This window comes from Orycteropus afer, unplaced genomic scaffold (genome assembly GCF_000298275.1).
Source record: "Orycteropus afer afer isolate SDZICR_OR568_19922 unplaced genomic scaffold, OryAfe1.0 scaffold00044, whole genome shotgun sequence".
Taxonomy (NCBI): Eukaryota; Metazoa; Chordata; class Mammalia; order Tubulidentata; family Orycteropodidae; genus Orycteropus; species Orycteropus afer.
In genome coordinates this window covers 262,534-275,127 of record NW_006921631.1, presented here as the reverse complement: position 1 = coordinate 275,127, position 12,594 = coordinate 262,534, and the positions used below count along the sequence as shown (strand labels likewise).

The window sequence follows — 12,594 nt, the reverse complement described above, 5'->3', positions numbered from 1 at the left end:
CACCCTATAATTTTCCATAAATTTGTGAATATAGCAGGGCACGGGGTCTTTTGCTCAAGCCACTGATCTGGTAAGGGCAAAGACCCTAACTTAAGTTAGCTAATAAACTCTCCTATTGCTTTTGCATTGTCGTGTGTTGGCATATTTCTCTCGCCGAGCAACTCCTTCATAACCTGGGCACAACACCACCAACCTTCTAGTTAAGAGGTAAAGGCAAAGAGCTCCATAAAAAGAAGAGACTTGAGCTTAAGTTCATTTGACAGGGTAGAGATTGTACTAGGAAGATAAGGTAACCACTGAAGAAACGAAAGTGAATCTTAACTTTTCTGACCCTTTAACCTTCCAAATGGAATTTCTCTGCTTGGCCCAGGGTCAGAAGGCTGACTTCAGGGGGCACTAAAAGATGATGTTCTATAATATCCTGTTATTGAAGGAAACTTCCAGGAAGGAGATGGTTAATTCTTTTTCACTGTCTCCTCCTTCCATCCAGGGATAAGATGAAGCCAGCTAGACATGGGCTCAGGTAGAAGAGTATTTCTTTAGTGAGAGCACGACTGGAAGGACACGTGCTGGATGAAACCCAGAGATGTAGAAATCCTGATAAATCAAGGTTTCTGGCTACAGTTGAGGCTCCCCCACAACTCTGCTAAGTTCAGAAAAAATACACTCATGAGAATTATAAGATGTAAAGTGATCTGGAAAATCTCTCCAACCTCCCACATATTCTGCAATAATCAGGCTGGGTGATGGACACCACAGCTTCCCACACTTCATGACAAGGTTTACAGAAAATTCTCTCATCCTCAAAAGAATCCTAGCCTGCTGCTCAGGGAAGCGAGATACCAAGCAACCTGTCCAAATCATTCCGGCTCTGTTCAGCATTCAAACTACAAAATGATGGTGGAATTTGAAAAACGGAGAATAGAAATCCAAAGAGCCTGAACAGAACCCTGCTTCTGTCTCATCTTCTCCCATCACACTCTTAATCACCACTCCAGTGGAAGGGCTGAACTTTTACAATCCTCTTAAATCTCTTCCAGCATCTCATTAAGAGATAAATTTGGTATTTTCAAAGCATACTCTAATCTCAAAGCATCTAGTCTGCCAATTAGTGAAAACATACTTACTGAACACCTCCTATCTGCTTAACAATGTCCTCTCCTAGGCACTCTAGAGGGATAAGATGAGTAAGATTAGTCCTTTGGTTAAAGTCGCTCACCATCTAATTATTGACACACTACACAGTCAAAGAATAGTTTAGAATGCTATGAAACTCACTAGAAAATAATAAAAACCAGAAAAATAAATCTACTGTCACCAAGTCAATTCAGACTTATAGTGACCTCCATTGGGTTTTCAAGGCTATAAATCTTTACCAAAGTAGACTGCCTCATCTTTTTTCCACGGAGCAGCTAGCTGGTAAGTTCGAACCACTGATCTTTTGGTTAGCAGCCAAATGCCTTAATTGCTACACCACCAGAGCTCCTTGGACAAAAAAGTAATAGGAGGTCAGAAAAGGAAGATTGTGTTGGAAACTGGACTATTCAGAAAACCTAATCATTCAAAGGCCATCCCCAATGAGATTAATGCAAATCCAAAACTTGTAAGAAGACAATTCCAGCTGGAGACATTTGTTCTGAGTCAAATCTTTGGGGCAACAGTTAAGGAAAGGCATGCTGTTATAATTTAAGAAAACATTTTTCTTGGCAGACCTGTCTTCTTGCAAAGTAGAAGTACTAGATAAGTAAAATTGACTGTTACAGAAGATCAACTATTTTTCATTTACTAGATAAGATGCTTACAAGAAATACACTCACATGCCATATGTCTACTATAAGACAGCAGCCACCAGAGAGAAATCTAGCTCTATTTCTGACAGGCAGAATGGGCCTTTGGAATGCAATTTGAACCACAACAGGAGTATCTCTTATGATAAGTTAGGTGGCTATACTATTTTTGGTCTAAACAGACTACTTTTGAGAGTGTCTAAGTTCCTCAGTGCTGCTGTGAAAGAAATACCACAAGTGAGTGGAGTTAAAAAACAGAGATTTATTTTCTCACAGTTCTGAAGGCTAAAAGTCCAAATCAAGGTTTCAGCTTTGTTGACATCCTCCTTTTGGTAGCCACCGGCATTCTTCGATTCCTAGGTGATTCTCACATGGCATCTGTCTTTCCCTTTGTGTGTGTATCTCTGAGTCTAACCTACTTCTTAAAACTCATAAGTGATCAGATTTAGAGCCAACCCAACTGGGTATGATCTAATTAACATAAAAAGAAAACTCTATTTCCAAGTATGACTGCATCCACAGGTGTGGGGATTAGCATTTGAACACATATTGTGAAGGCAACAGTTTAATCCTAACAGACAATGAAAGGGGCCACTATTAAAAACAAATCAGCACAAGTGATATAATCCAGGGCTGTCTGGAATAAATAAGGATATGAGAAAATATCTTCTCTACAAATCTGATCTTTTTCTAATACTTAAAGTTCTACTATTAGAAATATATTCTTTTTGTTTAAAACATGGCTGTCTTTTAAAACCCAAATTCCCCTGTCATTGTTTGCCATATCAACACAATCTTTGTCACTAATCACTTAATATATTGGTTATTTAGATCAGCGGTTACATTGGAAAAGGCTTTGAAAGTTCAGGTGGGGCCTACACCACCTTCCTGACATTCACCATTTCTGTATCTCCATTTTCTCTCCCAAGTGTGTAACTCTCCTCCTGTGGTCCGTCCCAGGGTGTTTGTCTACCTCTCTAATCATGTGCATTTGTATTCCTTTCCTCCAAACCCTGCTCAAACATTGAAATGACTACAAATCTTTCTCCAGTCCCTTGTCACAGGGTAAACTTCTTGCTTTTCTGGGTTTGAATGGCCCCTTTTAAAGCTTCTGTTACTATACTCGAAAGGAAGATTGGACAGTGAATTCTGTAGTGATAGCACCTTGGAAACCCAAGGAGGGGTCGCTATGCACCAGATCTGACTCAATGGCAGTGAGTTTGGTTTTGGTTTTTTGTTTAGTATACTAATCATGGTCAAAATAGTTAGCAACGTATGTGTCTTCTCGCTAGCCATATGATTTAATACACTGCCTGACATCTAATAAATACTCTACATATTCATTCCTTTTGCCTTTTTTATCTTCCCTTGAGAAGAGGCAGTATAGCCCAACCACACGTTAGCTATGTAAACCTACGCAGGTTAACCTACCTGTGTCTCAAAGTTTTCTTCTGTAAAATTGAGACAATAAACTTGCCTTGTAAGTTCCTTATGAGGTAATATGTCTAAAATGCCTACTTTGTGCCTGCCTCAAGGGAATACACAGTCAATAGTGGTTATTATTGGTGGAATTTTCTCCTGTCATTTGCACTGTGTGAAGCATTTTACATACCATACCTTAGAGTGCACTTTAGAACATAAGTTCCTAAAGAACAATACTCCATATTCTTATACTGCCGCTGTATCCCCAATGCCTCAAACAATGCCTGGCACTAGTAAGTTGAATAAATCAATACTTGTTGAATAAATTCCTGAATGAATTATCCCATTTAATTTTTTCTACAACATTCTAATGTATATCTTTCATATACTCTCTAGAATAAATGTTCTCATTATCCCCATATTTACCGGGGGGAAGAAAACATACCATTCAAGTAATAAGTTCTTACTGGTTCAGCAAATTTGAACAATCCAGTTTCTTCACTAGTAAATTTAGGATAATGATAACACCTACCTTAAAAGGATGAAGGTGATAAAAGGAAAAATGCTTTCTAAAAATTTGTTATTATTCTACCAATGTTAAAAATATTCAATTTGATCTCAATCCTGTTCTTGGAAAGTATAGTGTGGACCCTTGAGTGTTGCCAGACTCAGCAGTCTGAGTTGGAAAGCCCCAAACTGCAAGAGATTGGCTTGGGGTCTTTAACTGCATGGGTCTTTAAGTTTCAAGAAGAATATAGAGACTCAGCTGAAGAGAAGTGGAGGAGCCCTGGAAATGACCACCCTTGCACTGACCTGGCTTAATGATCCTCTTCCTCCTAGGTCCTCCATAGTTCCAGGACCAGCCCTGAAGAGGAGTCTCCAATGAGAGAATTGCTGGTTCTCAGAAAGAAGAGCAAAGGATGAGGGCAACGTCTTCCCGTTGTTCCATGTTCTTGCTCACCTTGGCCTGTCAAGTAACTCCAGGGACTTCACCTTTTATCTGACTAATTAATTGGAATACTCCACTTATATTGATAAAGATGTTGCCAAGCTGTGGGAACTGAATGAGAGGCAAAAGATGCAAAGGTCATGATTTTCTGATCACTTTCAAGTAATAGACATTTCTGTGGTCTCTTTTAGACATACACACAGTCTCAATTCAGAAAGTAGAAGGTCCAGTTTCATGTAATAACCAAAACTGAGACCATTATTTTAAGTTATTATAATCTTGTCTCTACCACTAGGGAAGCTTAGGAGCTTTGGTAGCATAGTGCTTAAAGCACTCACTTGACTGCTAACTGGAAGGCTGGCAGTTCAAGTCCACCAGCCACTCCTCGGAAGGAAGGTTGGGCAATCTACTTCCGTAGTGATATTGCCTCAGAAACCCAAGGAGGGGTCGCTAGGAGTCGGGTCTGACTCAACAGCACATAACAACAACAAAGAGAAGCTGAGGGTCCTAAAAGGGAAACATGATACTTTTCTTCTTTACCAACTTATGCTTCCACCCCTTTTCCCCATCATGCTGAAGTGCTCAGAAGGTCAAGAAGGGAATGGGAAGGAGGAAATGAAAGATAGGTAATAAAGGTGAAGGAAGGAGGGAAAGCGAAAGATTTTGTTTAATTGGTGTGGTTATAATCTGGCTTCCACGTCCATGGGTCTGTTTTGGCAGATACTTATGGATGTTTTGGTAGGTACTTCAGAGGTCTAAAAACAACAAAAGCCTCTCTCCTTTAGTTCACTTGATCCAGAAGAATGGACTCTATTCTTGCAGACACTTGCCCTGCAGCCACTCTTCTTGCTGGAGTTTCATAATGCCTTTCAGCAGCCCTGTTGGACAGGACCTAACATGACCCTCACATCAGGTCTCTTGCTTGTGTGACTGACAGGAAGTCCTTACAAATCCTTTCTCCTTTCACAGCTAACCAGCCCAAAATTCAACCTTTAAATTTCCCAGGAAGAAAGTAGGTGGACAATAATTCTACCACATCCCTAAGGTTTTCCAGGTATTCTGACAGAGACCTTCTTCCTAGGAGGCAGATCTTCTGACCTTTTTCTTTTGATGAAGAAGGAATACAGCCCACCAACAGCTCGTTCCAAAGAGAAAACCCAAAAAACAAACTCATTGCCATTGAGTCGGATCTGACTCATAGCAACCTCTCCTTGGGTTTCCAAGGCGGTATCACTACAGAATTAGATTGTCCAATATTCTTTCTGAAGAGATCCACTTCAAAAATTCACTGTCAAGCTCCACTTTCTCCAACCTCTTATATTCTCAGTTGGCTCATCTGAAACTCCCATTTTAACAAGTGACTCTCAGAACTCAGATAAAATCAACACTTTAATACTGGAGGCAGATAGAATAAGAAAGATTCTCTCAAGCAGTTTCAATTTATTTTTTGTTGTTCCTGGCTTATATTCCCTATCTTTGAAAAGAAGTTTACTCAGCACATTAAAGAGGTTCATAGAATGCTGAAGCAATTATCTAGTTCAATCTGCTGATTTTATAGGGGAGGGATCTGTAGCCCTGCCAGAAAAATCACAAAACATACAATCTAATTCATAGGGACAAATCACTGAGCATACTAATATTGGAGAAAGACTATGAATATGTTTAGGCATTCCAAGAAAGCAGGACTGGCTTCCATTTAATATCACATAGCCCACTGTAGTGACACTTGCTATATATCACAGCTCTGTGGTATTACTTTACATGTCCCATGGCAGTCCACTACCTTTTGCTCCTCTAGTCTTGCCATTGATTATGTAAGTGCAGTACAGTGAATTACTTGGTATGGCTTTTCTAGCCAGTCTTTGTAACTTCCACCATTTTACGGGGTGGGACCATGCAAATAAGGTATATGGAACTCTAAGGTGGAGATTGGTTAGTTTTGTCATTTCACTAGCCTTAAAATGAGCCTTCCTAGAGGCAAAAAGGAGGATCTCACTGCCATCAAGAGAGAAGAGTTGAAGGTGGAGTGGAGTGTGTCCTTGGGTCCAAGATCCCTGCACTGGACCTCCTTGGCAGAGATGGCTGGTGAACCAAGAGGCAAAAGACAGAGCAGTGGGCTTTTCAGCCCATAGAGTGAGATAGCTGAGTGCCTTTAGGCAGAAGTCTTGCTGGCAGAGTGGGGTACACATAGGTGTACCTATCCGCAGAGCTAAAAGAGCTTTGTAAATTTGCCCAAGCAGGGCAGAGGCTGGGGCAGAGGCCAAGGTCCAGAGAGGCATGCCTGAGGGCACAGCAAAGGGGACATTGTCCTGACTGAAGAATTGTATCCTGAGAGCATTCCTGAACCTGAATTGTAGCCTGTTACTTCCTGTGATAGTTGGAGCTGTGTGTGAACTTGGCTGGACCCCAGTTCTGTGTGGTTGTTCCTATGATGGGATCAGATGACTCTGTTCTGAGTGGTCCATCTGTTCAAGGGGAGTTTCCCTAGGGGTGTGACCTGCTTTCAGGATATCCAGGGACATTCTGGGAAGAGAGACATTCTTCTGTGGATCGGGATTCTGTTGTGCTGCCTACAACTGTCTGTGAGCGAGCAGTCCACTGTTAGGCCTGGAGATCTTGGATTCATCGTTCGTTGGAGTCAATAGTCGATATACTGCCTGCCAGCCTTGAGCTTCTCGGCCCCTGTGGTTGCAGAAGCTAGGAAAAGCCTCCAGCCTGACATCTGCTCCAGGTACTTTGGACTTGCCAGCTTCTATACGTTTGTGAGCCATTTTCCTAAGATAAATTTCTCTCTCTCTTCATATATATATATATATATATATATATACACACACACACATATATAAGCTTTGCTGGTTTTTGTTTCTCTAGAGAACCCACCCTAGAAAGAGAGTGAGGAAACAGATGCAGGATGGGCAGATACAGAAGTGGAAGGGAGCTGGAGAAAAGGCTTGGTGACTTCTCAGTTCTGTCCTTTTAATTCAATAGTTTTACAAGCTTATCATCTCTGAGAGTTAGTCTAGCTCCTCAAATCAAATTCTCCTAAGTTTTCAGAAAATTGAGCCAATTTTACTGTTGGCACAACAAAACCTTTCATTATAGTCCAGGTGTATAGCCTTGTTTACATATTCTAGAGTTCCAAAGTAAAAATAAACAAAAGAATCATTGTTCCCTTAATCTCCCTGGGGTTTTACTTTACAGCTCAAATGATCACATCAATCCCTGTTTTATTCTTTGGAAGAAGCAACAGGGACTTTTCCTTGCCCTTCCGCCATCACGTCTCCTGTTCATCTCTTATCCCTACCATACTCATTCGTCTTCAGGTTCTACCAGGGCTCTACATCAAGAAAAATACAAGAAAAAAGGAATTTTTACTTTAAGAGTTATAACTCCTCCCCCTTTCTCAGTTTTTATGTCAAGACAGTGTTAAAAGCCATTCTCTTCTACATTGAGAGAACTGCTCGTTCTCTGAGGAGAGGAAAGCAGATTATCAAGAGGTAAGGCCCCTGAGAGTCAAGCATCCAAAGTATCTTGGAATGATCTGGAACAGATTTCAGGGAGAAAGCCTGAGTTCTAGTTCTGACTCCTTTACTTACTTCTCAGCCCTGAGTCCCTGAAGAAGCAATTTCTAATCTCAGAGTAGCAAGTGCTTCATTTGCAATTGAGCACATTAAGCTGATGATCTTCAAATTCTTCCTGCTGTAGCTGTCACTGACTCTACCATTTTTGGTATCTTGAATAATCAGGAGAAGAAATTGGCTTTAGTACTTTATTAGAGGAACAGTGATTTAAAAAAAAAAAAAAAAAAGAACATAGTTTGTTGATGTGCATCTATGTCTCCTTGGGTTAGAGATACAACCCTCAGCTGGTTATTTCTACTGAAAACCAGTATTAAGGGATGTTCTCCTGAAACAGCTCTCTTCAGGTCTTCCCACAGGTGACCATGAGGAAGAGAGTGGCCATCATCGGAGCTGGTGTCAGTGGCCTGGCCTCCATACGGTGCTGTCTAGAAGAGGGATTAGAACCCACCTGCTTTGAAAGGAGCAATGATATTGGAGGCCTGTGGAAATTCTCGGTGAGTGGCATATCACTAGAACATCAACGGGAGAGAGAGGTGGGCTCGACTGCAAATCAAATCTGATCAATTCTAAAGTCCAGGCTTTGGAATCAAAATATTCCAAACCTGGAAGGTAAAGTCTTACCTCTCCCATCACACTAACATCTAATCACTCAAACCTATTTCACATCATTGGGCTTGTCCTGAAAAGGACATTTCCAGCTCATTAAACACAGTCATCTGAACACACAGCCCAGCTCCCCATGCTGTAAAAGATGCTATTGTCAGTAGTTGGCCAAACTTCACCATCACTTTCCCATGTAACTCAAAAGATTCTATCTCTTATTCTCTTAAATCCTAAGAATATGCTTTAAAAATAAATAAATAAATAGTCCTGGCTGGAGGTTAGAAATCCTGAGTTTTGCCTTCAACTCTAATGTTCTCTTGGCAGGCAGATTTTAGGCAAGTGACTTTCTCTTGCTTGTTTGACAGATGCAGAGCTTGAAAATTGGGTCACTGCTAATGTATCTTCCAATTTTAATAGGTCGTGATTTTATAATTAACTCGTATCTATTGGGCAGAAGTATAAATCACTGTAAATGATTATTGAGTGTCTTTGTTTACTGAATGGTTTGTCAGCTCCTGGTGAGATGACAAGTTCAGAAGGAAAAGTGATCGCCATATACTTCACTGTTGTATAAATAATATAATCAGAAAATATTCATTATAAACACACATTTTAATATTCCAAAGGCCAGTTGTTGGGGAACTTCTAGCCTTTTTGTCCTGAACTTCCCAGTCATTGTGATCAAGTGTAGAAGGTACATTATTTGGTTTGAAGACATTATATTCATTTTGTAACCATATTCTGTATGTGTTTCAGTTGTTGCCCAACTGTAACAGGTTGGTCCAATAAAGTATATCAGTGCTAACTCAGAGCACATTTGTAACCATCTCACAAGCTTTTTCTTTTTTCATTCATTTTTGTTTCTGTAACCTCAAAAGTATCATATGAGAGATGAGATCATTATTTTTACTTTGCATTACAGAGTAATCAACAGTTAATTTCTTTTAAGAATTCAATTTTTATTATTTACATTTGGGTCAGGGAGATTTGACCAGTTTAGACTAAATCATGAAATGGCTCTTTATTATCTTGTTGTTGTCGTTGTGTGCTACCTTACACCAAAAAAAAACTCACTGCTGTCAAGTCAATTCCCACTCATAGTTATCTCCATTGGGTTTCCAAGGCTGTAAATCTTTATGGAAGCTGACTGCCTCATTTTCTTCTGTGGAGTGGCTGGTGGGCTTGAACCACTGAGGTTTTGGTTAGCAGCCAAATGCCTTAACCACTACACTGCTAGAACTCCTGCAACAGAGTAAAACTCCTCCATGAGGTTTCCTAGGCTATAACCTTTACAAGGGTGGATTGCCAGGTCTTCCCCGCAAGGACCCACTGGTGGATTTGAACCTCTAAGCTACCAATTAGCAGCTGATAGCTTAACTCTGGGGCAATCAGGGCTCATTAGCAACAATTAAATGCTGCTTAAGAACCTGTTCTGGAAGAGTTCTGTGTGGGGTACTAGGATGATAAATATGTGGCAAGTTGTTGTTGTTGTTGTTATGTGCCGTCTAATCGCCCCGACTCATAGTGACCCCTCCTTGGGTTTCCGAGGCAGTATCACTACGGAAGTAGGATTGCCCAACCTTCCTTGCGAGAAATATGTGACATAACACTACATAAATGGTTTCTACTACATTTGTTAAATCAATTAAAATATTGGTCCATAATCCCTTGACAGAAAATGAGTAAAATCTCCTGAAGTCACAGAGTCACAAAATCTGAGCTGAATATACATGAGACTGTTTATAGTCTTTATTTGTCCCACTCAGTGTCTTTCCACAGACATTTTATTGCATTTGATTACAGGGTGCTGCCCTAGATCTCACTAGAAGTGTTATGGAATAAAATCCACATTGTATAAATTCCAAAATATATCTGGCCCCAAGAGTTTCCAATAAGAAATTACAGAACTTTACAAAACAGCCCTTGGTGACTATCAACTCAATAGTATGGGTGACAAGTACCTTGAGATTTTAGAGAAGGGGGGACAGGCCACTGAAATTTCAGTAGGTCAAGGGGAAGTTTCTTCAGGGATTGCACTTAGTCAAGCCCTGAATGATATCTTTAGATGAGGAAAATGGAAGGGGAATGGAATGACACTCCAGAGAGTGTCATTCCAACCATAGTCTATGAATGGTACCCCAAGATTTGTGCAGCACAGACAGTGTGGCAGTACTAAGTGGACAAGTGGAGAAAGATTTCTAGAAAGGAATGACCAGCAATCCAAGAAAGGCATGAAGGTGACAAGGAACATGATGTGTCCAGGGATCAATGAGTTATCCAGTGTAGCAGATCAGAGAATTTATTTAGGGAAGCAGGAAATGACAGATCAATAAGACACAAAATCACCCTCTGGGTCAACCACAAGAGAGAATGTCTCTTTACCATAAGGTCATGGCGTATAAGCAGAATTCTACTCAAAGACCAAGCAGAATTCTACTCAAAGACCCAGCAGAAACGTGAACACACAAATATTCCGAACTTTAGCCCCTTTGACACACGTCCACACTTTTTTCTAAGAAAATTTACTTGGCACAATGTACAATTAAAGAGGGATTTTTGACAAATGTGTTATATAAGCTTTCATCTTGCAAGTCTTTGTTAGGCAAAAGGTGTTCTGGAAGAAAGAAACCTGATAATTCTGAACTTTTCACTGTGGGTTTTTTCGGAGAAATGAAAACCAAATGGGGTTTAAAGACAGGCTGAATATGAACATGTTTTAAGTTTCATACACTCCTACATAGAGCTTAATGCCCTCAAAAGATTTTATTGTTGCTGTAATAAGAAACTGGGAATTCTGGTAGCGTAGTGCCTAAGGCATTTGACTGCTAACCAGAAGCCTGGCGGTTCAAACCCACCAGCCACTCCTTGAAAGGAAGATTGAGCAATCTACTTCCGTAGTGATACTGCCTCAGAAACCCAAGGAGGGGTCGCTATGAGTCCGATCCGATTCGATGGCAGTGAGGTTAGTTTTGGTTTGGTAATAAGAAATTGGATAACAAACTGTACAATAGGTCTATACAGGGGCAGATAACCTAATAAGCAACATAAGCATGGGTTTACTTGTGCTTAGTTACTAATCTGTAGCTAACAATTTCACATAAGCTTCATCAAAGATGTAGTAAAAAAAAAAGAAAGAAAAGAAAATGTGACTCTGTTCACTATAGATTAGTAAGTAAGTACAAGGAAGCCCATGCTTACCTTGCTTTTTGGTTAATCCCATACTGGATCTGCATCATTTCGATTACAAAAGGGAAAAAAATGGTACCAGGGCTATCTGGACTTTATTTCCACTCATCTGTTCACTTATTCATTCAACAAATACATTGAGTTCATCATGTGTAGGCATAGCTGCAGATAAGAAGTAGAGCAAGCAGCCACATTTTAAAAGCAGAGATAAAACAAGTATTACAATAACTGGTATAGTGCCTAAGGCATTTGACTACTAACCAGAAGGCTGGTAGTTCAAACCCACTAGCTACCCCTCAGAAGGAAAAGTGGGCAATCTACCTCCATAGAGATACTGCCTCAGAAACCCAAGGAGGGGTCACTATGAGTTGGATCTGACTCATTAGCAGTGAGTTTGGATTTTTGTTTGTTTGTTTGAATGCAAGTGAGTATGACCAATCTCTAGAAAAGGACATTGTGTTCGGTAGAGAGTCAGCAAAAATGAAGGGAATCCATATTGTGACATCTAAAACAATGGGCTCAAACATAACAATCATCTGGCTCAGGACCAGGCAACATTTCATTCTGTTATACATAAAGTCACCATGATTCAGAGCCAGCCAGAGGCAACAAACAACACCAAGTGAATGTGTGATTAGGGTCATTGTCTGTAAAGACAATGGATTGCTTAGTGGAAGTAGAAATGAATTGTAGTTGGTGAGAGGGATCAAAATTGGGCCAGGGAAGGCATGATAAAGGAGGCAGCTTGAGAACTGGGCCTTAAGGGTGATATTTAGACAAACACAAATGAGACTGATAAGTAGAGATGGGATATAAAAGAAGATCAATACAGACTGCTAAGGTGTGTAAAAATAATCAATACTGGAATTTGAACAAAAGGCTAATTCTGAGTAGCTATTCTACATGCATATATATATATAAGGAAATGGCTTGAAGAAGCTAGGTACTATGGGGTTTATAATAAAGAAAAGGTGGTGAAAAACATAGAAGATTAACCATTTACTCATCTTGTAGCATAGTGCCTAAGGCACTTGACTGCTAACCAGAAGGCTGGTGGTTCAAACCC

The 12,594-nt window shown here is 40.2% G+C and overlaps 1 protein-coding gene across 1 annotated transcript in view; it reads left to right on the top strand.

The window, feature by feature from the left end:
• The first annotated feature begins 8,101 nt into the window (after positions 1-8,101).
• Positions 8,102-12,594, top strand: part of LOC103194384 (putative dimethylaniline monooxygenase [N-oxide-forming] 6) — a 43,523-nt gene continuing 39,030 nt past the window's right edge. The window contains exon 1 of the mRNA XM_007937775.1: positions 8,102-8,233. Within this exon, the coding sequence (XP_007935966.1) occupies positions 8,102-8,233 (132 nt within the window). The remainder of the gene's footprint in view (positions 8,234-12,594) is intronic.